At 37.1% G+C, this 23,226-nt stretch overlaps 1 protein-coding gene across 4 annotated transcripts in view; it reads right to left on the bottom strand.

Moving 5' to 3' along the window:
• The window catches only part of LOC138712281 (cytochrome b5 reductase 4), a 50,035-nt gene extending 27,149 nt beyond the window's left edge, over nucleotides 1-22,886 (bottom strand). Inside the window, exons 1-3 of one of the 4 annotated variants that reach the window (XM_069843879.1) lie at nucleotides 22,559-22,886; nucleotides 22,429-22,479; nucleotides 2,558-2,728 (exon numbers count right to left, since the gene is read on the bottom strand). In XM_069843879.1, coding sequence (XP_069699980.1) covers nucleotides 2,558-2,728; nucleotides 22,429-22,479; nucleotides 22,559-22,577 — 241 coding nt within the window. In that variant the 5' untranslated portion in view covers nucleotides 22,578-22,886. Of the gene's footprint in view, nucleotides 1-2,557; nucleotides 2,729-2,795; nucleotides 3,614-22,428; nucleotides 22,480-22,558 lie in introns of those variants that run through there. The other 3 variants (XM_069843878.1, XM_069843877.1, XM_069843881.1) reach the window with 3 other exon arrangements.
• Nucleotides 22,887-23,226: the final 340 nt, after the last annotated feature.

Below are 23,226 nucleotides of genomic sequence, written 5' to 3'. Positions count from 1 at the left end.
CTGCGGGTACGGGGGGGGGGGAAGATTCATTTGATTTTATACTAGAAATCAGGTAAGTGCGGTCCTCCCTGGTCATGGGATCGGTATGACGCAGGGTCACCGGTGAGACAACACAGAATACTCACAAGATAACGGACAACTCCTAATCCCGGGGACGGAAGGTAAATTTATTCCATTGCCCACACCGAGAACCGAATCTCAGAACGCTCGATTGGGAAGCGCACGCGCTATCCCCACAGCCACAACGGCGGTAATTATATCTTCGCAAGCGGTTCAAGTTTTATATCGTTATATGATTAACACGTTCTCGTGAGAGATGGGAGTTTTGTATAGCTATACGATGAATACGTCCTCACAAGTGATAGAAGTTACATGCCATTATCAACACGTCCTCGCGTGAGATGAAAGTTTGATGTTATTATAAAGAATATTAATTAAGCCCATCCTTAGACATGTATCAGAAAAATGGGTACTAACAAAAACTGATGAAAAACTAATCAGTATATTTGAAAGAAAAATAATGAGTCATATTTGGGTCAGCAATAAAGGGAGAGCGGCGAATACGGTACAATAGTTAGTTGTACGACCTATATAAAGATAAGAACACAATAAAAATATATATTAATATGGCAGATGAAGACCATGGTTATCAGAAGAGAAATAAAGAAGGTAAACCTGCGAATTTGAAATAAGGTAGTAGAACAAGTGAACAGCTTCAAATGTTTGAGGAGTACTATTAGTGGTAACATGAGCTGCTGCCAAGAAGTCAAAAGGAGGATACAAATAAACTGGCTGGGTCACTGAATAAGGAAAAAACTGCCTACTGAAGGATGCACTGGAAGGAATGGTGAACGGGAGCAAAGTTCGGAACAGAAGAAGATATCAGAAGATAACATTAAGGTATTGCAGAGGCAGAAGGCGGAAAAGGGGAACGATTGGAGAATATTGGATTTGCAGTAAGAAACCTGCCCTTGGGCAGAAAACTATGTATGAATGAATTAATTAATTAAAATGGATTGATCATATTACAAGATCTATGACCAATCATACATCAAAAGAAAACTTACTTCAACAGTTGAAAGTAAAAGGCCAAAAGGACGAACCAAACTCAGATGGAAAATTGAGTGATTAAGGATACTAGACTCCTGGGAGGAATAAATCGGTGAGCATTAGCATGCAATAGAGAAGCCTGGCAGAAACTTCAAAGGAAGGCTATGACTCAAAGAGGATCATGATGAGAATGCGGATAAGATCAATATATCCTCACCAGCGAAGGCAGTTTATTTTTATCTGATATGTCCTGTTTTATGTCATTATATGAGCAATAGGTCCTCATGAGCAATAAGAGTTCAATATCGATAAAAATGTCCTCGTCGGACCTGGGATTCTTATCTTGCTATATACCGTAATTTCTCGAACACCCCACGCACTTCTTCCGAAATATACAAGTAAAAAATACGGGTGGGTGGCTTATTCGAAATGAAGTTGTCAACATTGTTCGATTTTCCTCCCACGCAACGCCTAAGGTGGTAGCATATGCCATTATCTTCCCGTGCAGATATTCCAATTTGTTAACATTGATTGGTACATGTGTCAGAATCAAGTTCAAGTGTGATAAGCGTATAATTTATGCGTCTCATATTTTCAATTCTTAAAACAAATACCACTAAAAGTACGAGATTACGATCCTTTACTTGCAGCGAAAAACTTAAAGTTATCAAAATGCAGAGAAACACGGAAATCGTGACGCGTGCTATTAATGTTGCAGTATATCGTGTAAACGGCCGATTAAAGAAGACAACTGACATGCGTGCAATGGGATGGGTTTGAAATACGTCCTGTTCCAGGATAAAATCTATTTAATTACTGCTAACTGAACTGTATTTGTGTTTAATTGTTTTTAATTCGTCATGAATACTTTTGTTGAAAGTTTCATTTTTGTAACCTGTTTATTTATTTTCAGTTTTTACCTTTCAAAGGTGGGGTGCGCAGCTTATTCGAGGGCGCAGGGTATTCGAGAAAATACGGTACCTAATCAATACGTCCTCATTGGCGATGAAAGTTTTATGTCACTGATGATCAATACGTCCTCACGTGCAATAAGAATTTTATGCAGTTATGTAATCAACATGTCCTCATGGGCGATAGTTGTATGTCGCGATGTGATAAAAACGTCTTTGTGAAAGATGAAAGTTTTATGCTGCTGTAATAAATACATCCTCATCGACGAGAGATTTTTTATGTCATGAAAAATACGTTCTCGTGGGAGGTGAAAGTTTTATTTCGTTATAATATGATCAACATATCGTTATATGCGATGAATGTTTTATTTCACTAAGTCACCAAGACGCCCTTGTGAGTAGTGAAAGTTTTATGCTAATGCACTATGTGAAAGATACACACATAATCAACCGGACGTATCAACACGTCTTTAGGGCGATGTGAGCTCTGCAACCAAGTGCCCGGCCGGGCGACAGTACTGCAGCTACTCCTGCGATTCATAAATCACCGGAACCGCATGTGCTCGTCGTAGTACAAACATAACATGCGCGCGTACCTCTGATGGCGATCCAAGCGTCTGTCCCTTTCCCGTGCGCAGCCAGCTGCTCCGGCGTCACGTCCTGGAGCACGCCTCCCACTCCGGTGAGATCCACGCCAGAGTGGCCCAGTCTGACCCAGTCCATGAGCGAGTGGCCGGGCTTGAGGGCCACTTTATTGCGAGGGTTCCCTGAAACACAGGAATCTCTGTCATGCCGGAATACGCGCTCGACGGCGTCCTGGAAACATGGACTTACCTGTCGTCTCCTGGGGCGCCATCTCTGCGGGGGCGCAGCATCCACACCACGGCATCACTGCCTCTCGGAACGACCAGTCGGTCGACCCGGACTGGGTCAATAGTCTCCTCGTCTCGTAAACCCGCGCATGCGCCAAAAGCATGCGAGCATTCGGCATTTTGCCTAATGACACTTGAGAAGGGGTTATGTTTGTTGCCCCTGATAAATATGCACAGCACATCTGTGGGTAGCATCGTTATATCTAACAGTAGGCAGGGATATCAAAACGCCTGAATTACGTGCTCATACTACAAGCAATACAAATCCAACAAGGTCCACTTATCAGCAAGTTAAAGTACTGTACAATCATCGCTCTTAAGGAAATGTTGTGCGGGTTCTTGACAGCACGCAATGCAGGCGCTTTGACACTATAAAAAGATAGCTAAATTGTTATGTGCAAAGAAAATAATCAGACGTTAATATGCATCGGATTCACGAATGCCACCAAGGCTACTTGTCGGACTTCGACAATCATCGCATATATAGGGCACACAATGGGCCTAAGTTCCGGCTCGGGAAAAGCCAGACCAACGCATGCCTCAGGTGTCTCACACGAAAGTTCATTTACGTATCTGAAACATTTTTGTTTTATAATTTTAATTTGTACTCACTAGCTAGCTAGCTAGTTAAATAAATTAATTAAATTAAAATAAATTAAATTAAATATTCGTGTTACGTGCCTCGTGCCGCGCTATCACACCAGAAACATTACGAAATGCACAAAGAAGTTTACATGCTCGTATCCTTGTGTGCAAGGTTCATGAGGCGCATCAATTTCAATATCTGCTGCACATTACAAGTATGTTCTATCTGTGAGACCGGAGTTTTGGGACAGCTAGTATTTAAAATTAATTACACATTATTATTATTATTATTATTATTATTATTATTATTATTATTATTATTATTATTATTATTATTGTTAAATACTTTTTCTAAACAGAGATTGCCTAGAACACAAAGTATACCATTTACAAAAGAAAATTTGGATAGTAAGTTACATATTATACTGTATATGGGTAGATCTGTAATGAATAGCAAACCAATGAAAGAGAGTGAAAAAAATTACACTGAAATATTTCATGTCACGTGATTTCTTAACAATGCAATCCAATCTTTTAATGCAAGTAAACAAACATTGGTAATTATAGATGACGGCAAATGAAAAGTCTTACAAAAATCAACAAACTGTTTCGGGATGGATCCTCTTGCTCCGACCATCAAGCCAAATGCTTCGTGTACCGTCATTTCCCATAACTATAGTCCTGGAACACAACTATGGTCCATTCAAATTTTGAACTCCATAACGTAGTACCTCGTTTACCTATATTTTTTGTTGTACTGTAGTTTGAAGTCAAGTCACTGCAACTATCTATGAACGATCTATGTTACTTCTACAATGATCTTTGAATGGTTGCATCATGGACCATAGTTGTGTTCCAGGACCATAGTTATGAGAAATGACGGTATCTGTTGTAGTGATATGTATTTAAACCGCAGGTTACAATTTTATTTTTGACTGAAGTCAAATACTTTAATTTTGAGACTACAGGGAATGTCTTTTGTATATAATGCAGAAAACGAAAGTTCATATTCTTATTTGGCTGCAAATTAAATTATTTCGTTTAAGTACGTCTCTTGAATATTGGTTTAAGGGAATAAATTAAAAACCATAATATTCACTACAGCATAAATAAATTGAAATGTTAAAAATATAACGAGAATATATGTCGCGGATGTTATGTAGGCCTATATAGCAGCTAATGCTCAGGATTTAAGAATGAAGATATCATTTTTGTTTCCCGACATTTGATACGATATTAATGGAATGTAAATACAGCGTTTCGATGCTTAGCAGAAGCAGACAGTAAGTGAAATAGAGAAAATAAATATCTCACTATTTACAGTTCTTTAAAGGAAGAGAGGCCACTCTTCTAACTGGCGTTTTTTTTTTTTTTTTTTTTTTTGGAGAGGATGCTAAACTGTACGTTAACATAATTTGGGCCAGCTTAGTTCTAACGCGAATGTATGAGTCAAATATTAGCAATCCTATAAATTGTGATCGTATTAGTTCAATATATAGACTATATTATAATAATAATAATATTAATAATAATAATAATAATAATAATAATAATAATAATAATCCAAGACACGACAGCCAATGAAGGACCATGACCGACTAGCCGGCTGCTGGCCTCACATCCACATGCCGAATCAGAGGTGGACGATCATCCAATCAGAATGGAGGTATCGTGTGGTTAGCACGATGATTTCCCAGCCGTTATAGCTGGCTTTCGTAACCGGACTTCGCTCCTCAAGTGCATCACGATGCTGGGTGGGTACCGGTCCCATACACTGGTAGAAATTTCATGAGAAATTCTGGTTTGTTAAGAAGATGATATAATTTTCCGGCAAAGGCTAATGGAGCAAAAAATTACACTTCGGTGATCTTCACCGCACCATCATCATCTGCTTATCAAGTAATTATATATATATATATATATATATATATATATATATATATATATAATTTATTTATTTTGGAAAAATATGAAATATACAGAGTCTAATATTTTGAAGGGTGGCGGCACGCATCACAGCAAGGGAAAAAAAGTTTAATAAACATGAGTTCTAAAATTAATAGCTTTTACGAAAAACGGTAGCCTACTTTAAAATTCGTGTGTTGGTGACAGGTTAATAAGGCCACACATTCTACCCATAGAATAACAGGTTCCTCAGTATCGGCATTTCTTAGCAAACCAATTGCTCATCTTGCTGGAGGAAGTGACATACCATCAATAAATGTGGTTTATGCATGACAGAGCACCAGCCCATTTTCCGTAACAGTCAGACATCTAACACGGGTATCTAATCTTCTATGACCTGGCCGGAGAGATCCTGTACCATGGCCTGCTACTTCCCCATATCTTAATCCCTTGGACTTTTGGGTATGGAGACATTTATGTCTTAGTCTATGCAACACCTTTAGAAGACGTTCAAACGCTACAGAAGCGAGTCTCCAATGCCTGTCAGCACATCAGAGACTAACCAGGGGTGTTTGAAAGGTTGCGTGTTTCCCTAAGACGTCGAGCAGAAAGATGTGTTATGATTAGAGTCCTGCGTTTGGTTACCTAAAGCCTCCAAGCGACCCGCAACAGTGTAGGTATATATGGAGCATAGATCGGTGCAACCAACCCTAGTACACAGTTCAGATTTGCTGTTCAATGAACATGAGAAAACAAAACAAAGCTAGGGATTTGGAGATTAATGCTGTAATATAAGAATTTGATAGCCTGCACGCCATTAGGAAAGACGAACATGTATTTTATCAAAAAGGAGAAATGTTGAATTTTAAACACTTAAAATGTTTACAGTCATTCATTGTAATGTGTAGAGACTCGTAAAGCACGCTCTTACAATTTGTTTTATTTCAAGTTTGTGCTGATATTTGTTTTTTTACTTTGTCAATTCCAACCTTTAATTAAATCTAAAGAATCTTAATGGATTTTACTTATTGTAAAAATCAGGGGTACACACAAATTAATGTCGATATCATCACAGGATGGCTCTCTTAATACATGTTCCATGTGTTACTTTTTAATATTACTTTGCTAAGCTCAACCATAATGTATATTTTATACAATAAAGTACAAAATGTTGTCTAATATTCTTTTGAGAAAATTAACTCCATACGTAGATGAAATTATTAGGGATCATCAGTGCGGTTTTGGGCGTAATAGATCGACTATTGATCAGATTTTTTTTTTTGTATTCGACAGATACTGGAGAAAAAATGGGAGTATAATGGTACAGTACATCAGTTATTCATAGATTTCAAAAAGGCATATGACTCGGTTAAGAGGGAAGTATTATAGGCCTATAATATTCTTATTGAATTTGGAATTCCCAAGAAGCTAGTTCGATTAATTAAAATGAGTTTCAGTGAAACTTACAGCAGAGTCCGTATAGGCCAATTTCTATCTGATGCTTTTCCAATTCACTGTGGGCTAAAGCAAGAAGATGCAATATCACCTTTACTATTTAACTTCGCTCTAGAATATGCCATTAGGAAAGTTCAGAATAATAGACAGGGTTTGGAATTGAACGGGTTACATCAGCTTCTTGTCTATGCGGATGACGTGAATATGTTAGGAGAAAATTCACAATCGATTAGGAAAACACGGGACTTTTACTTGGAGCAAGTAAAGCGATAGGTTTGGAAGTAAATCCCGAAAAGACAACGTATATGATTATGTCTCGTAACCAGAATATTGTACGAAATGGAAACATAAAAATTGGAAATTTATCCTTCGAAGAGATTGAACAATTCAAATATCTTGGAGCAATAGTAACAAATATAAATTACACTCGGGAGGAAATTAAACGCAGAATAAATATGGTAAATGCTTGTTATTATTCGGTTGAGAAGATTTTGTCATCTAATCTGCTGTCAAAAAATCTGAAAGTTAGAATTTATAAAACAGTTATATTACCGGTTGTTCTGTATGGCTGTGAAACTTGGACTCTCACTTTGAGAGAGAAACAGACATTAAGGGTGTTTGAGAATAAGGTGCTTAGGAAAACATTTGGGGCTAAGAGGGATGAAGTTACAGGAGAATGAAGAAAGTTACACAACGCAGAACTGCACGCATTGTTTTCTTCACCTCACATAATTAGGAACATTAAATCCAGACGTTTGAGATGGGGAGGGCATGTAGCACGTATGGGCGAATCCAGAATTGCATATAGAGTTTTAGTTGGGAGACCGGAGGGAAAAAGATCTTTGGGGAGGCCGAGACGTAGATGGGAGAATAATATTAAAATTAATTTGAGGTAGGTAGGATATGATGATAGAGACTGGATTAATCTTCCACAGGATAGGGACCGATGGCGGTCTTATGTGAGGGCGGCAATAAACCTTCGGGTTCCTTAAAAGCCATTTGTAAGTAAGTAAGTAAAGTTTATTTTACTAAAACAAAATAATATTCCTTATAATACAGTAACACAGGCATTTACATTGTTAGAGATGCATTCATTTGTTTTTCGATTGCTAATGTTGCCACCGAGCCACAGCAACTAATAGCAATTATTACAGCTTGCTCACGTCGCAGCTTCGGGCGTCATTTGAATGGCGTTATCAACTTGTCTATCGGCAAATGCAATTCGAATTGTTTCCATAAATGACGGCTGCGGTGTTGAGCGTTTGGTCGTATTCATTTCACAAACTTTACCGTATTCGACATCGAATACACCGAGGTGCGCGCACTTCAGTGTAGGCCTACAATCTACGTGAACACATCAGCCTGCAAACGAAAAGATACAGCAGCGAAGCAAGTTTACCATATTGGGCACTGAATACGCCGACGTATCGCGTACATCCAAGTACAGCAAATGTAATTATAAGCACAAGCATCAGTCTGTAAAAAAATAAGTATGATTTATTTGGCATGAATTTCCATGTCCATATTTAAAAATTTAAAGATTTCACTGTCTAGAATGAGTAACTACTCATTTAATTCGAATGAAAACAGCACTGTATTTTTATTCCAATAGTTTCATTCTATTAATATTTTAATTCTTGACGGCTTATACAAGTGATATTTTCTTTCAAGAAGTTTCGTAACTGTAACTTCTTCTTCTTCTTCTTCTTCTTCTTCTTCTTCTTCTTCTTCTTCTTCAATTCAAGGGATAGGCATATACCTGTTCCGGCTTCATAGTGTATCCGTCCAACACTTCCTAGGTCTTCCCAGATGTCTTCTCCCTTAGGTCTATAATTCATCATTCTTCTTGGGATTCTTTCTGGTGTCTTCTATTGACATGTTCTGCCCGCTGATTTCTATAATTCTTAATTTTTTCTTCTAGGGAAAAGATCATCAATTCTTCTCTTATTTTATCATTTCTAATTTTATCCGATATAGTACACCCCTTGACTGACCTCAGAAACTTCATTTCAGCGGCCTGTAATTTTTTACTGTCAGATGCAGTCATCGTCCAGGTTTCTGATCCAAACAGCAAAGATGGTACTGCCATTACTTTATAAAATGTAATTTGTGTTTCTTTTCTTGCTCTATTTTTCAAATTTCTGTTTATTGTACCACATAGCTGCTGAAATATGGGGAGTTTATATTTGCAGTCACTTTCATGTTTAGACGTGAGCTGAGTACCTAGGTATTTAAAACTTGTTACTTGTTCTGGAGGAGTGTCATTTAAAACAATTTTTGTCCTTACGCTGTATTTCCCTTGAAAAGCCATTGTTTTGGTTTTATTTAAGGAAATTTTCAAATTATATTTCTCACACACTTTCTGTAGTTCATACACTGCTCTCTGCAGTTCACTTTCAGTTCTACTTACAACGATTTGGTCATCAGCGAACAGCATCGTCTTAAATGTAAAATTAGGTGCTATATGAATTCCTACATTAATTCTAAAATTCCACTCTCTCACTAAATCATCCATATAAATTAAAAACAACGTAGGGGACAAACTACAACCTTGAACTGTAACATTACAATGTTATTTTTTTTAAATCTAGATTGATTCCAAGAAAAATGTGAAGGAGAATTGGTAAATCCCATTGATTGTTTATCTCTTCGTATCATATTGACTTATTTATTTGTTCGGTACATGACGCCAGAAAATTAGTTCGATTAATTAAAATGTATCTCAGTGAAACGTACAGCAGAGTCCGTATAGACCAGTTTCTGTCTGACGCTTTTCCAGTTCACTGCGAGCTAAAGCAAGGAGATGCAATATCACCTTTACTTTTTAACTTTGCTCTATAATATGCCATTAAGAACGTTCAGGAAAGCAGAGAGGGTTTCGAATTGAACGGGTTACATCAGCTCCTTGTTTATGCGGATGAAGTGAATATGTTAGGAGAAAATCCACAAACGATTTCTCATTTCCAGTGATATCATAGGGCATCGATTTTGCACACACACGCCTGATCTTCGATACAATATGATGAGCACTCTCATGACACCGATAGTTTCCATAGCGACAGTCTTCAATCAATATACCAGATATCTGAGACCGGTTTCCAAACCACTTTTCCCACATAGAATTGACTAGCACAACATTGGTGCAATTTCAAAATATCTGATTAAAATAGAACAATAGCTCAACCATAGCCAAACAGATAATACATGCATATTAAGCTTTCAGGAATAACTCCCTGTAAAGTTAATTTGAATAATTTCGAGGGAAAAATTATTCCTGCCCCGGAATTTGCATAATACACGTCACTGTACGTAACAGGAAACCACAATTTAAAGTCACACAGAGTTAGTGTGCACTCAAATGTTGGTTGCTTGACTGTTGTCAGCCCACTTTGTGGTCTGTGGATATAGAGGGGAAAAAATTGGATCGGTGTCGGGTAGAGTTCCCGGGTAGCTCAGTGGGAGAGCGTTGGTACGTTTAACCAAAGGTCCCGGGTTCGATACCCGGCCCCGGAACAATTTTTCACTCGAAATTATTCAAATTAACTTTACAGGGAGTTATTCATGAAAGCTTAATTTGCATAATACACGTCACTGTACGTAACAGGAAACCACAATTTAAAGTCACACAGAGTTAGTGTGCACTCAAATGTTGGTTGCTTGACTGTTGTCAGCCCACTTTGAGGTCTGTGGATATAGAGGGGAAAAAATTGGATCGGTGTCGGGTAGAGTTCCCGGGTAGCTCAGTGGGAGAGCGTTGGTACGTTTAACCAAAGGTCCCGGGTTCGATACCCGGCCCCGGAACAATTTTTCCCTCGAAATTATTCAGATAATACACTATCTGACGAGTCTTTCTCATTTCTGTCGTAAGTGATGTTTTCGCTTGCGAATTTTTGACGTGGATACGTCTTTAAAATCGGTACCCTCTAGAAAAAGTTGGGCAAACAAAAAAAGGGTGGGTCTATACAACTTTATCTAATACTATCTCAAGAAGTATAACCGATAGCCAAAATGTAAAAAATGACTTCGATGACCAAATATACAAGCACCTAATAACAGCTATGGTCCGTCCCAGGATTTTGTGGAGTAAAAAGACGAAACAAGACCTCTGCGCAAGTGGTATGTGGGAGGGCTAGGACCAATGACTGCTCTGGGGGAGGTATTGTTTGAATGAAGCGAGCATTCGCTTGCAGGAGGGAATAATTTCTATCTGAACTCTACTCTACCTTCTGCCACGAGCATTTTACCCCTTAGCGGACTCGAGCTGATGCTGCCCGCAATACACTCCTGCACGAATAGACTCCGCCTCTATAATCTTTCCGCTGTAAGAAAAATCCTAATATAAACAATAGCACGTGACTGAAGTGAGGCTTCATTGGCCGCTGTTTGGCGCCACTGATTCTCAGTACATGTTCCCGCCTACTGTTGTACATTCTGTTTCATGTTAAACGTTTCCCGTTACTCGTCAAGTAGGTCTAATCTCACTACTATGCATTCGTTGCTTAGGAAACATTTACTTTATAATTACTCTAATTAAAACTCATTTAACTTATTAGTCTATATACATTTAAGACTATTTGTTTTTCTCCGCTTTTGAGAGGGTTTCTACTCTTAAGTTTAATAACCAAACACACCGATGATGCAGAAGCCATACTTCAGTACCACGTGCTTACGTGAACAACTACGAGCTCAAGTGACGCCAGCTTGTTACAAGAACAGACTACCTCGGTATTACTGTTTGTATTCATCCGCGTTCATAGTACGTAACAAAATATAAAAGTAGCTTCTCTTTTACATATCGTTTTACATATGAGTGAAATTATATGTTTCATTGTATTTAACAACTAGAATTCAATGTTTTATTTTCAAATAATACAAAATGATAATTTCCAAAGACGGACTATATTTTCCTGCGTCGTCTGAGTGTTTCGACTGTGAGCCAACCACGGGTATGACAGCAACGTGCTTATGTTTACATTAGGATTTTTCTTACAGAGAAAACAGTATACCTTCTGTCACGAGCATCTTATCCCTTAGCGGACTCGAGCTGATGCTGCCCGCAATACACTCCTGCACGAATAGACTCCGCCTTCATATGCGCGAAGTTACTCCACAGATTCCTGGGACGGACCATACTTCAAAGTCACGCGCAAGTGAGGGTTGAGTGTCCGCCATTTTTGGTTCTATCGCGGTGAGTCACGCGTCTTAAAGTCAGTATATCTCCAAACTGTAACGTGTTAGGACGGTGATATGGGTCTCAAACGGTTCGTCTGAACGAGATTTAACTACAAAACGCAAAATCATAAGCATCTAAACTGATAGTGAAAAGTTATGTGAGAATCTCGAAAAAATAAGTGACTAAAATCCAAATATCTAAATATTTGCAGCTAAACTCATGTCGGATGAAAGAAGAGCTCAAAAGCAATCGACTGAGCCCAAAATGACCCAAGTCGAACAGTGCAGGGCTTATAATAATAATTTAATAATAATAGTTAATTTATTTATAAAGAGAGGAAGAAAGCTAAAGTGGCGCAACTCGGAGAGCTTCAAACCTAGCATCTCTATCGCGAGTACGTGCGAACCAATGGTTGTGGACACTGAATACGACATACCGAGCCAGTAAACGTGGTTAGATCTCAATAAAAATGTGAGAAAATATAATATAACACGAAAACAAGTAAATAAAATTATAGGGCAATAAACCATTCGTTTGTTACTTCTCATACAACCGTCCTTTGATAAACACAGTTCTATTAGCCAATTTTAACCGGTTATGCCGCCAGAATTATCTCTTTTTTCGTCATGTTTTACCATCTTTCTTATCGACTTATAATCCAGAAGTAGTAAGGGAGGGTAGCTATATATTTTGACCGATATATACTAAACAGGCACACATTACAGGCCTCTCTGGTCGTGTGGTCATCACGGCACAAGGCCACCGTTGAGACAACTCAGAACAGCACAAACAAGAACAAAGACCCATTCCCTTGGACGGAAGATAAATTTCTTCCATTAACTACACTGGGAATCGAACAATGTATTGTTTGGATGGAAAGAGCATAATATTCAGAAAACCAAGGCAGCTGACTGTCATGAACTCAAGCATTATAAAAAGAGTATGCAATAAATGAACTCGTTAAAGTCTAGTAAATTACATTTGTATGTGCAGAGAAATTATTCTACACATCTATACTAATAATAAATCTGTAGCCGAAATTTTTCTGGTAATTTTCGATTTTCCAAAAATAATTGGTCCTAACATATATAATTAATCACCCTGAAACCGAAAATCGCATTTTTGAAATTTTTGTTTGTATGTCTGTCTGTATGTTTGTTACCTTTTCACGCGATAATAGCTGAACCGATTTATATGAAAATTGGAATATAATTAAGTTCGTTGTAACTTAGATTTTAGGCTATATGGCATTCAAAATACTTTATTTAAAAGGGGGGTTATAAGGGGGCCTGAAGTAAATAAATCGAAATATCTCGCTTATTATTGATTTTTGTGACAAATGTTACATAACAAAAGTTTCTTTAAAAATGATTTCCGATAAGTTTTATTCTTTACAAAATTTTGATAGGACTGATATTTAATGAGATAAATAAGTTTTAAAATTAAAATAACGCCATCTAAGACGGTGCAATGAATTAAGAACAAATGACTTCGTCTATAAGGGGCCTTGGACAACAACAATCGAAACAGGGGCCTTGGACATCAACAATCGAAAACTATTAAACATAGCCTACAGAGAATGTTTCTGTGTTTGTATGAAGTAATTATCAGAAGCTAAATTAACCGATTTGTATAATTAATAATTATTATTTCACCATTGGAAAGTGTAGTTTCTCTAGATGGACATAATGCTATAATGTTATTACAGTAACGTCTGAGTAAATCGAGGACAGGTAAGATTAAAATAGCTTCTTATGCACAGAAAATTTGATAGGCTATTTTGTACATTCGTTTTCTGTATTTCTTAAAATAATATTTATGTACACTCATTTTAATCTCAGAGAATTAACGAACAACGAGAGTGTATTGATTTAGTATGCAGTAATAGTACGTTAGCTTAGCAATCCATTATTTTATAATTCAAATTTTAACTATGCTCAATTGAATCGTGTTAAAATACATAAAATATATATGCAATAAATGCAATGCAAAAAAAATTGGATAATGAGCGAAGCAGATTATGTTGCGCTGTTGTAAAAGTTGTTCCCTGGGTCAAACGTTCTATTTTAATTATGTAATTACTTTATATTTATTTCTAACAGGTGCAGCGGAGCGCACGGGTACGGCTAGTATGAAATAAAGAGTGAACTACATAACTAAAATCTACAGCTAATAAACAGTAATTTATTAATTTGTAATTATACCTATTTTGTGAAGATTTCTATAGGTACTCCGGACAAGGACCAACCGTACTGTTTACCATGTGACTTCAATGTTTACTTTCACTTTTGACGTAACTGCATTTTTATTGGAGTTACAAGCGGGAAAGATGTCACATTTTATGTGTAACAGGAAGCAGTGACATCTGAAATAAATGAAACGAAGAAGAAAGGAAAAAATATAAGTTAAAAGGTATAAGATATTTATCGCGTCCTTGTAAGGATCTTGTCATTCATCTTAGCCTCTATGTGAACTCCTAGCCAAAGGCCACTTGTCCTGCTTCCTTCAGACTGTCCCACTTAAGAAATTAAGTAGATTTTGCAGAGGGAAAAGCCGAAAGGTCCGTCAAGTAGTAGAACATTAAGTAGTAATGCCATGTAGTGATAAGATAATTTTAACGTCAGAATAGGCTGAATTTCCTTGTCAGTCCGCGACAATTTTGGAAAGCAGTAATATTGCTTAATTATATATGGAGGGAACCGTAAGTAATGTCATTAATTTCAGGGGGTTATTTTTTTAGATATTTCAAACAAAAAAAGTTCAATACAATTTTTCCTTGTTTTTGCTTCCTTTTCGATATAAAAATTGTTTTATATGAAACGTTTCAGAGTGTGTTTTGGAAAAGTCATTGATTTAATTTCCAATATACTCAGTCAATTTAAGAGAGCAGAGTATTGTGATAATAAATAATTGAAAAGAATTTTAGTTTTGTCCTTTAAATATGCAGAAATTTGATCCGAACAAATGTAACATTGTAAAATTCCTTTGCAGAACGAAAAGTTACATTTATTCCAATCAAATTTCTGCACACTTAAAAAAACAAAACTAAAATTCTTTCAATCATTTGTTATTATAATACACTGCTCTCTTAAACTAAGTATATTGGGAATTCAATCAATGGCTTTTCCAAAACACGCTCTGAAATGTTTCATTTAAAACTATTTTTACATTCTAAAATGTTTCATATAAAACAATTTTTACATTCTAAAATGTTTCATATAAAACAATTTTTATCTCAAAAAAGGAAGCAAAAACGAGCAAAATTGTATTAAACCTTTGTGTTTGAAATATCTCAAAGAATAACCTCTTGAAATTAATGACATAACTTACAGTTCACCTGTACACTACACGACAATACATCCATTCATTACTATGTACAAGAGGTGAATAGTTCTAGGTTATTCTATGGAAAATATTGCGTGCCGAAAAATAAAACTAGATATGTGCTTAGTACTCTGTATTAGTACTCTGTACTATTCGTAGTTCGCAACTGTTAAGGAAAAAATGGCGCTTCTTTTGGTCTAGTATCTAGTTCTTCTGTAGAATTGCCTTCCTCTTTGTTTCCTCATATGATCCATACATCTTACTGTCGTCTATCATCCGATATCTTCTTCTGCCACGAACTCTTCTTCCATTCACCATTCCTTCCAGTGCATCCTTCAATAGGCAGTTTCTTCTCAGCCAGTGAACAAACCAATTCCTTTTCCTCTTCCTGATCAGCAGGCTTCGAGACTTTGGACCCGATACAATAAGTTTACTGTGCATGCACTATAGGTTGCTGACTCGCTGCAGGTAGATAGAGATGTGTTGAGGTAACAACGTTGCTATTTAGAGTAGAGTACGGTAGTATGGGGAAACACACATATGTACATTCTGAAAGTAAATATACATTACACAATGATAACGTCAAAAGAATGTGAAAAGCATTTATTCTCCTGTCTTTTATAAGCATTTGTGTTTAATTATACACAGTGTTAATGGTGGAAATAGGCATGTAGCAATCTTAATTTTTTCATTTATCCTATTGGTCGTCTTTAGGAAGTGCAGTTACAGTACCGAATTGCAATGCACCTACTACAAGATACATTCTCAGTGTCTCAAACGTAAATCTTTTTCGGTTATCTGCCAAAGTTTGTACTGAAGAAAGCTGCGCTCTACATCGCATGACGTGATAGGAGGAAAACGAAAAAACCTAACATCATTGCAGTCTCTAAGAGATAGTCCTTTATTCTCGGGTGACTCTATGTCCACTAATTTGTTGTTTATGTTACACAATGTTCCATATCCGTTATTTTTACATAAAATTGATTTCCACTTCTGTTTTACACGTTCAGTACCGGTGTACTTGATGTCTCATTAATTCTCTGCATCATTTTCTAAATTAATTTGAGGGCTTCCGGCATCTCTTGCTCTGACTTTTCTAACCGTGTAATAGTTTCAGATACAGTTTGTATGAAAATCAAATTATTCATCAGAACCTTCAAATCCAGAGCGTTTTCATTTGCGTATTTGTTGGCATTCATTCTACAGTACCCCACTCACTGTATGCTTTACCACTATACTCAGTACGCCGTTATGCGGATTTCCCACTGAACTGCTCTATTGGGTCCGAAGTCTCGAAGCCTGCTGATCAGTTTCAGCTTCATTCTTTCTTCACCCACTCTTTCCAACACAGCTTCATTTCTTATTCTGCCTGTCCACTTCACATGTTTCATTATTCTCCATATTCACATTTCAAATGCTTCTATTCGCTTTTGTTCATTTCGTCGTAATGTTCATGTTTCTGCCCCATACAATGCCACACTCCATACAAAGCACTTCACTAGTTCCTTTCTTAGTTCTTTTCCAGAAGTCCGCAGAAGATGCTCCTTTTTCTATTAACAGTTTCTTTGGCCACTGATATCCACCTTTTGACTTCCTGACAGCAGCTCATGTTACTGCTTATAGTACACCCCAAGTATTTGAAGCTGTCCACTTGCTCTACTGCCTCATTTAGATTTCGCAAGTTTACCTTCTTCATTTTTCTTCTTATGACCATGGTCTTCGTTTTATTTGCATTTATCTTCATTCCATACTGCTCACAGCTGTCATTTAGCTCCAGTAGCATATCCGTTAGTATCATATATATATATATATATATATATATATATATATTGTAAAACACATTTTTCAGGCCTTTAGAAACATTCTCTTTGTTATGAATAAATGTGGTTATTTTCTAAAATTTGTGAAATAGTTTATTTTGTGCTTTAGTGTGTTTCTGTTTGTCTATTGTAATTCAGGAAGGGTAAAATCCCCTTCAATACAAAAAAGTAATTGTTGGCGCTGAAAAGTGCCTTTCTGTAAGCTTTATGACACTCATTCCACAAACACAGGCAAATCTGCTATTTTAAGATAAATGGTTGGCAGTGAGAAAACCGTACACTGAAGTCTTCCCAAATATTATTTTTATTTTACCAGGTCTGAGAAGATCCTCTAATAGATAGGCCTATGTATTATCGAAACCTCTTCACATTTCTCGGCCTCATGTCACTCAGCTATCCTCATCCAAGGGCATCGAGTCGTGGAGGGGGAGGAGGAAGGAAAGTGAGGACCCGTGCCCCTAGTTCATCTTTCTCAATAAAAAATTTAAGATATTTGCATACATCAGCTATGGGGACTATAAGCAAAGTAGGGAGGGAACGTTCCTACCCACCCCACATTCGTTTGATTGACAGGCAAGGGGTAAAACAGCTGTTTTGCTAAGGCAAGTGCAGTGGTGGATTCGACACACCTTGCGCATCAGTAATTTCTCCGCTCTTATTTCTTGTTTCAAAATCTTTACAGTATTTTGTTTATAGGGAGTACACGTATCATACAATAATAAATTATGACGGCCACCTACTGTCATTAGGCAAATTATATATTTTTCAATTTATAACTATTCCTTTATCATGTGCACAAAAAATTCTTGAACTGTCTTGTGATCGACATAATAAAGTATTTCTTTTTTAAAAACAATAAAGAAAAAAGCAAAGCTCCATTGTCATTTAACTGCACAATATATTAAAAGATACAATGCTCAACATAATAAATTGTTTCTTTTTAAAACTAATAAAGTAACTAAGCTCCAGTGTCATTGAACTGGAAAACATATTAAACACAATATAATGATCAACAAAATCAATTGTTTCTTTCTATAAATACTAAAGAAAGTAAAACTAAGCTCCACTGTCATTTAACTTTAAAACATATTGTGACAGCGACGTGAGATTCGAACTCACGACCAGCGTCCCGCAAGAGAGCAGAATGCGCGTGAGCCGACACGGCTCCACGGAGCACTATGGGACGGCGCGTGGCGGAGAGGGGAAAGGGCCTACGCAGCGAGGGAGTTTGCGCGCGCATCTTCTGCTTGCCTAGAGAGGCCGAGAAATCCGTCGAAGTGGAAGAATCGCGAATTCGAACTTTCGAGGCTACGTCGCTGTGGTTATAAATTACGGACGCGAAGGAACGACAGCAGTGTTTTTCAGTTATTCAGTCAGTGAGTAAGCCAGAGCAAGCAAGCCAGTCTTGTGTACCGGAGTTCGACTCGAGTGTGCGTCCGCAACTGTATCAGCATCCAAAGGCCTGAGTTCGAGTGCAGTGGACCGCAGTTGGAGGGACCTGAGTTCGAGTGCAGTGGACCGCAGTTGGAGGGACCTGAGTTCGAGTGCAGTGGACCGCAGTTGGAGGGACCTGAGTTCGAGTACAGTGAACTGTCTCTGAAGATCTGTGGTTCGAGATACTGTGAACTCGAGTGACTGAGCTAGAAGAACTGTGAACTGAGAACTAACAGTTCTGATTTGTAAATAGTGCTTTGTAAATATTAGTTAAGATTAATAGTTCATTGTTGTTCGTAATAGTCCAAGTAAATTGTCATTGTCGTCGGTGGAGTGCTATAACGAATACTGTGTTGAGTGAAAATCCAATTGTTGACGAGAGCGTTTAAGGCGAATTGTAAAAAGGAATTATTGTTGGAAGAATAAAATCCTATTGTTGAGTTGAAATAAAAATCACAATATTAAACAAAATACATGAGATATGAATGAAACGAAATACTACTGTAGGCCTATACTGCCGGTTTTCATTTTTTTGTTGTTGATTGCCCTCGAAATTTCTTGTTATTAACTAAAAGGATATATTTGGCTCTAAAATACAACAACTCAACCGTAATACTGAAACTAAATGCATGTCTGTGATTCTAGACCTGGAGATACTTTTGGTCGTATTCATTTTGAAAAGAAAAACAGCTCACAACAGTAAGTTGAGCCAAACATAGATACCATACGCATTGCAAATGTGCGCAGATTAGGGAATTGCTCCTCTGGTAGGTAATCCATTTTTTCCTAAACACTTTAGTGGCATGCTCTTTTGCATCTCTATAGTGGCTCTAATGCTTGGGTAACATCAAATACAAAAGGATTATTGAACAGACACATCTCCATGTCCATTGCAGTTCTTCTGAAAATCTTTCTTGGAAAGAGAACGCATCAAGTAGGCCTAATATGCACTCGAAGTTTTAAATAAGTTCAGTTCCAGATACTACTTAATAAAATAACAGGTATCTAAATCCTGAAAATACCATAAACATATCTTGTTCTGTATCTTTTCACAAATATTACGAAAATAGCTTTTAAAATTGTAAATAAATACTTCTAAGATCACCAAAGTCAGCTTTAGCCTATGCTTCCGATTAAAGTGGCATTTAATATTGAAGCGTTTTATATGCGCAATTTTAAACCCACATATTAAGCAACAGACTTTCTTCTTTTTGTAAGTAACAAAAAATTCTTTCTGCCGCTCTTCCTGAAATTGACGTCCCGAGATCGAACCCATACCCACCACTGAATGAAGCGTGTCTAGAAAAGCACCAGGCGGAGGGGAGAGTCTGTGGAGTGGGGTAAGGCGGCTTTGAGTGCAGTGGCCCTTCGGAGCCATTTTTCCCCATGGTTGGCATACATAGTGATTTGTAGGTAAGCAAAATTTTGGGGTGTACTGGTAATTACCATAATTTTATTTAAAATATAATTCTGCATTCCTGTCATAAAGAAGATTAAAACTCAAGACGTAAAAGTTACGTGCCTTTTTTCATTTCATTCAATACTACATTTAACAAAAAACGATGTTAGACTCAGAATGACCCTTCGAGGATAAAAAGAAGGACCATTCAAGCACTCAAGTTACAATATAGCAAGCTGTGACATTTTACATTCTCTTTGAACTCTGCACACAGTCTTATGGCAAAACTGTTCCTGATCAGTTTTCATCTGCTCACTCAAAACAAATGAGGGAATTAGAAGTTACATAAAGTTAATAATATAAAATACCGTCCTACTTCATTTATAGGAAAACAGTGTTTACCTTTAAGGGAACATGATGAATCCATGACATCAGCAAATATGTACTAAGGGAATTCTTTTAGAACTACTAAAACTAAGAATAAAAGACAAAGGAAATGGATGAAATTATGGGATCCACAATCCATTCTTACAAAAGTGCTCAAATTTAATTGATAGAAACAATGAAACATGATATGATGGAAAAAATTATGCAAGACGTTTCTGTTTCTGCTTTCTCTGTTGTTTGTAATGAGATAACTGATATTTCCACTAAAAAACAAGTAGACCTAAGTATTTGTGTTAGATATGTGTTGAAAACATCAGACTCTTTCTTAATTAAAAAAAAAGATTTTTGGGATTTGTTAAAGCTGAAGAAGCAATTTATACGATGATATAAAATTCTATATGAAGGAAATAGGTCTGGATATTAATAGAACAAGAAGTCAGCTAATATAATTAGACAATTTAATTGCGTTGCAACAAAATTCAAAGAAAATGAACACAATCTCAAGAGTATCGATTATCTCTTTCCTCTTACGCACAGATAGGTTTCACGAAACGCCGAATGACCTATACCTATGACATGTCATGTAGTGTAACCAACATCTAGCTATTATATACATTTGGGTGAAACTAGGGCTGAGATAGTTCCGGTGATTTCGGAAGTGAAAAATTCTTAAATTTACTAGAGTTTTTTTTTTGTGGAGATGCAGTTGATCGTATATGCAATGCATAGGCCTAAGAAAAGCCTAAACGGAACAACTGGATAATACGCACGGCAGACCAATATCGATAGTCGACTCTACTCGCTGGCCACTAGTCACCGGGCCGTACCGAGCCGTATCAAACAAAATATAATCGAAATGGTGGTAGTCAAATTCGCGACTATATTCTTAAATAATTCACTCCATTAGTCAAGTTCAAGGTTTTATGTAGTACAACGGCGGTTTTTTTGAATGCATTAAAAGAAAACGAAGATGTAATAAGATAATAAACTAGGTTATTACAAGGAAATTAACAGGAAAAAAAGGTGTGTTTCACGGAATACAATTAAAATGACGGAAAGTAAATTTCCAGTTAATGTTCGCCAAAGCGTAAAGTACGTAATTATGACGGCGTTGCTGTTTTATTTCTAGCCTATAGAAAAATACCTAGCCTTTTACGAAAAAAAATTTAAGGACCATGAAATTTTTCGCCGCTTTCATTATAGGCCTATTATTTTTTAACAATATTACGAATCAAAAACTGTCATATTATATAATTTTAACTACTACATGGACGAATCAAATCAAGCTAACCTAACCAAAGCTAACCTAACCTAACCAAAGCTAACCTAACCTAACCAAAGCTAAGCTAACCTAACCAAAACTAATCTAACCTAACCAAAGCTAATCTAACCAACCTAAGCTAAGCTAATCTAAGCTAACCTAACATAACATAACCTTCGTAAATGCAAGGCCTGTAACCGGAGCAAGAAGGGATCTCAATCATTTAATCTGCAAGTACACGCAAAAATAAATTCAAGTAAGGATCACGCTCCCACTGCATGAGAGGTCCGCGCATGCGCTACAGCAAACCTGTTTCTGTCCCGAGCCTCTCATCTAAGGCACTCGTCATAATTTACTCGCAATATTTACGCAAATGCACATTGTCGCTAACAGTGGTGCTATCTCTCAATAATGTTCAGAACGAAGGAGGTAGACAGAGAGAGAGAAAAAATTTCTCCCGCCAACTACGCCACACACCAACGTCATGTTCTTGTGTTGGTGACATTGTGTATTTACTTAAATTTGATGGTAAACGTAACGGCACGGTTCAAAGTGACCGTGCTAATTCTCCAGTATAGCGGCCTAAACTAACTAAACCTAACCTGTCACAGATTCGTATATGCAATGTTTGTTTCTTGTTTTAGTCAAAGGTCTGAACCTAACAAATACTACTTACGAGGCAATTAGGCCAAGAGATAATGGGATAGAGTGGCCAGTTCCTTTCCTCTATATGCAAGGTGTATAAGCGAAATAGGAAGGGAACTATCTCAGCACTAGTTTAACCTACCTTTGTATCTTATGCATAATACTAAGATGTTAATTTCAATGTATTTGTTGATCAGAGTTTCTTACCTGTAGCTGATCCACAGGACTCAGGCGCAGTAACTGGTAGGCCCAGAGAACCTGAAAGAAATAGGTTATGTTCACTACTATAAATCTGTCAAATTTACTACGTAAGTTATAGCGCATGTACACTACTTACCATTATTTTGGGAAGCCATTTCTCTTTCAAGAAACCCTCTTAATGAAAAGTTAACTGTAATACTGGAACAAATGTCCCGCAATGCAAAATAAAATTCGTTTTAATAAACCTAACCTATCAGAGCATATAAATAAACACATCACTAAAACTCTGAAAAATATCCATTGTAATTCGTAGTTTGTACTGTCACCGTGCACGTTAGTCTTAAACTACAAATACGTATATGTATTTTGTCATGTTTTATAAATAAAAAACTCATACATCACTATTATCTTTCAGTTCTATCGATATTGTAGTTGGAATCCATATTGAACATTAACAGTACTGTCACACGTTGACGTAATCGTAATATTTCCCTCACACTTTGTTGCTACGAAATATATTTCCCTAGAGTCGATGACAATTTACTGAATGTCAAGAAAAGAGAGAGAGAGAGAATAAGTAAATCCATGGCGCTACAGTCCATGAAGGGCCAAGACCGACCAGCCGGCTTCTGGCCTCAGGTCCACATGCCGAAACAGAGGTGGATGATCATCCAACCAGAATGGAGGAATCATGCGGTTAGCACGATGATCCCCCCAGCCATTATAGCTGCTTTGCGAAACCGGATTTTCGCTATCATAGCTCCCTAAGTGCATCACGATGCTGGGTGGGCACCAGTTCCATAC

Source organism: Periplaneta americana, chromosome 13, assembly GCF_040183065.1.
Source record: "Periplaneta americana isolate PAMFEO1 chromosome 13, P.americana_PAMFEO1_priV1, whole genome shotgun sequence".
NCBI lineage: Eukaryota > Metazoa > Arthropoda > Insecta > Blattodea > Blattidae > Periplaneta > Periplaneta americana.
The sequence above is the reverse complement of the archived record's forward strand: the minus strand, read 5'-3'. Positions and strand labels throughout refer to the sequence as shown.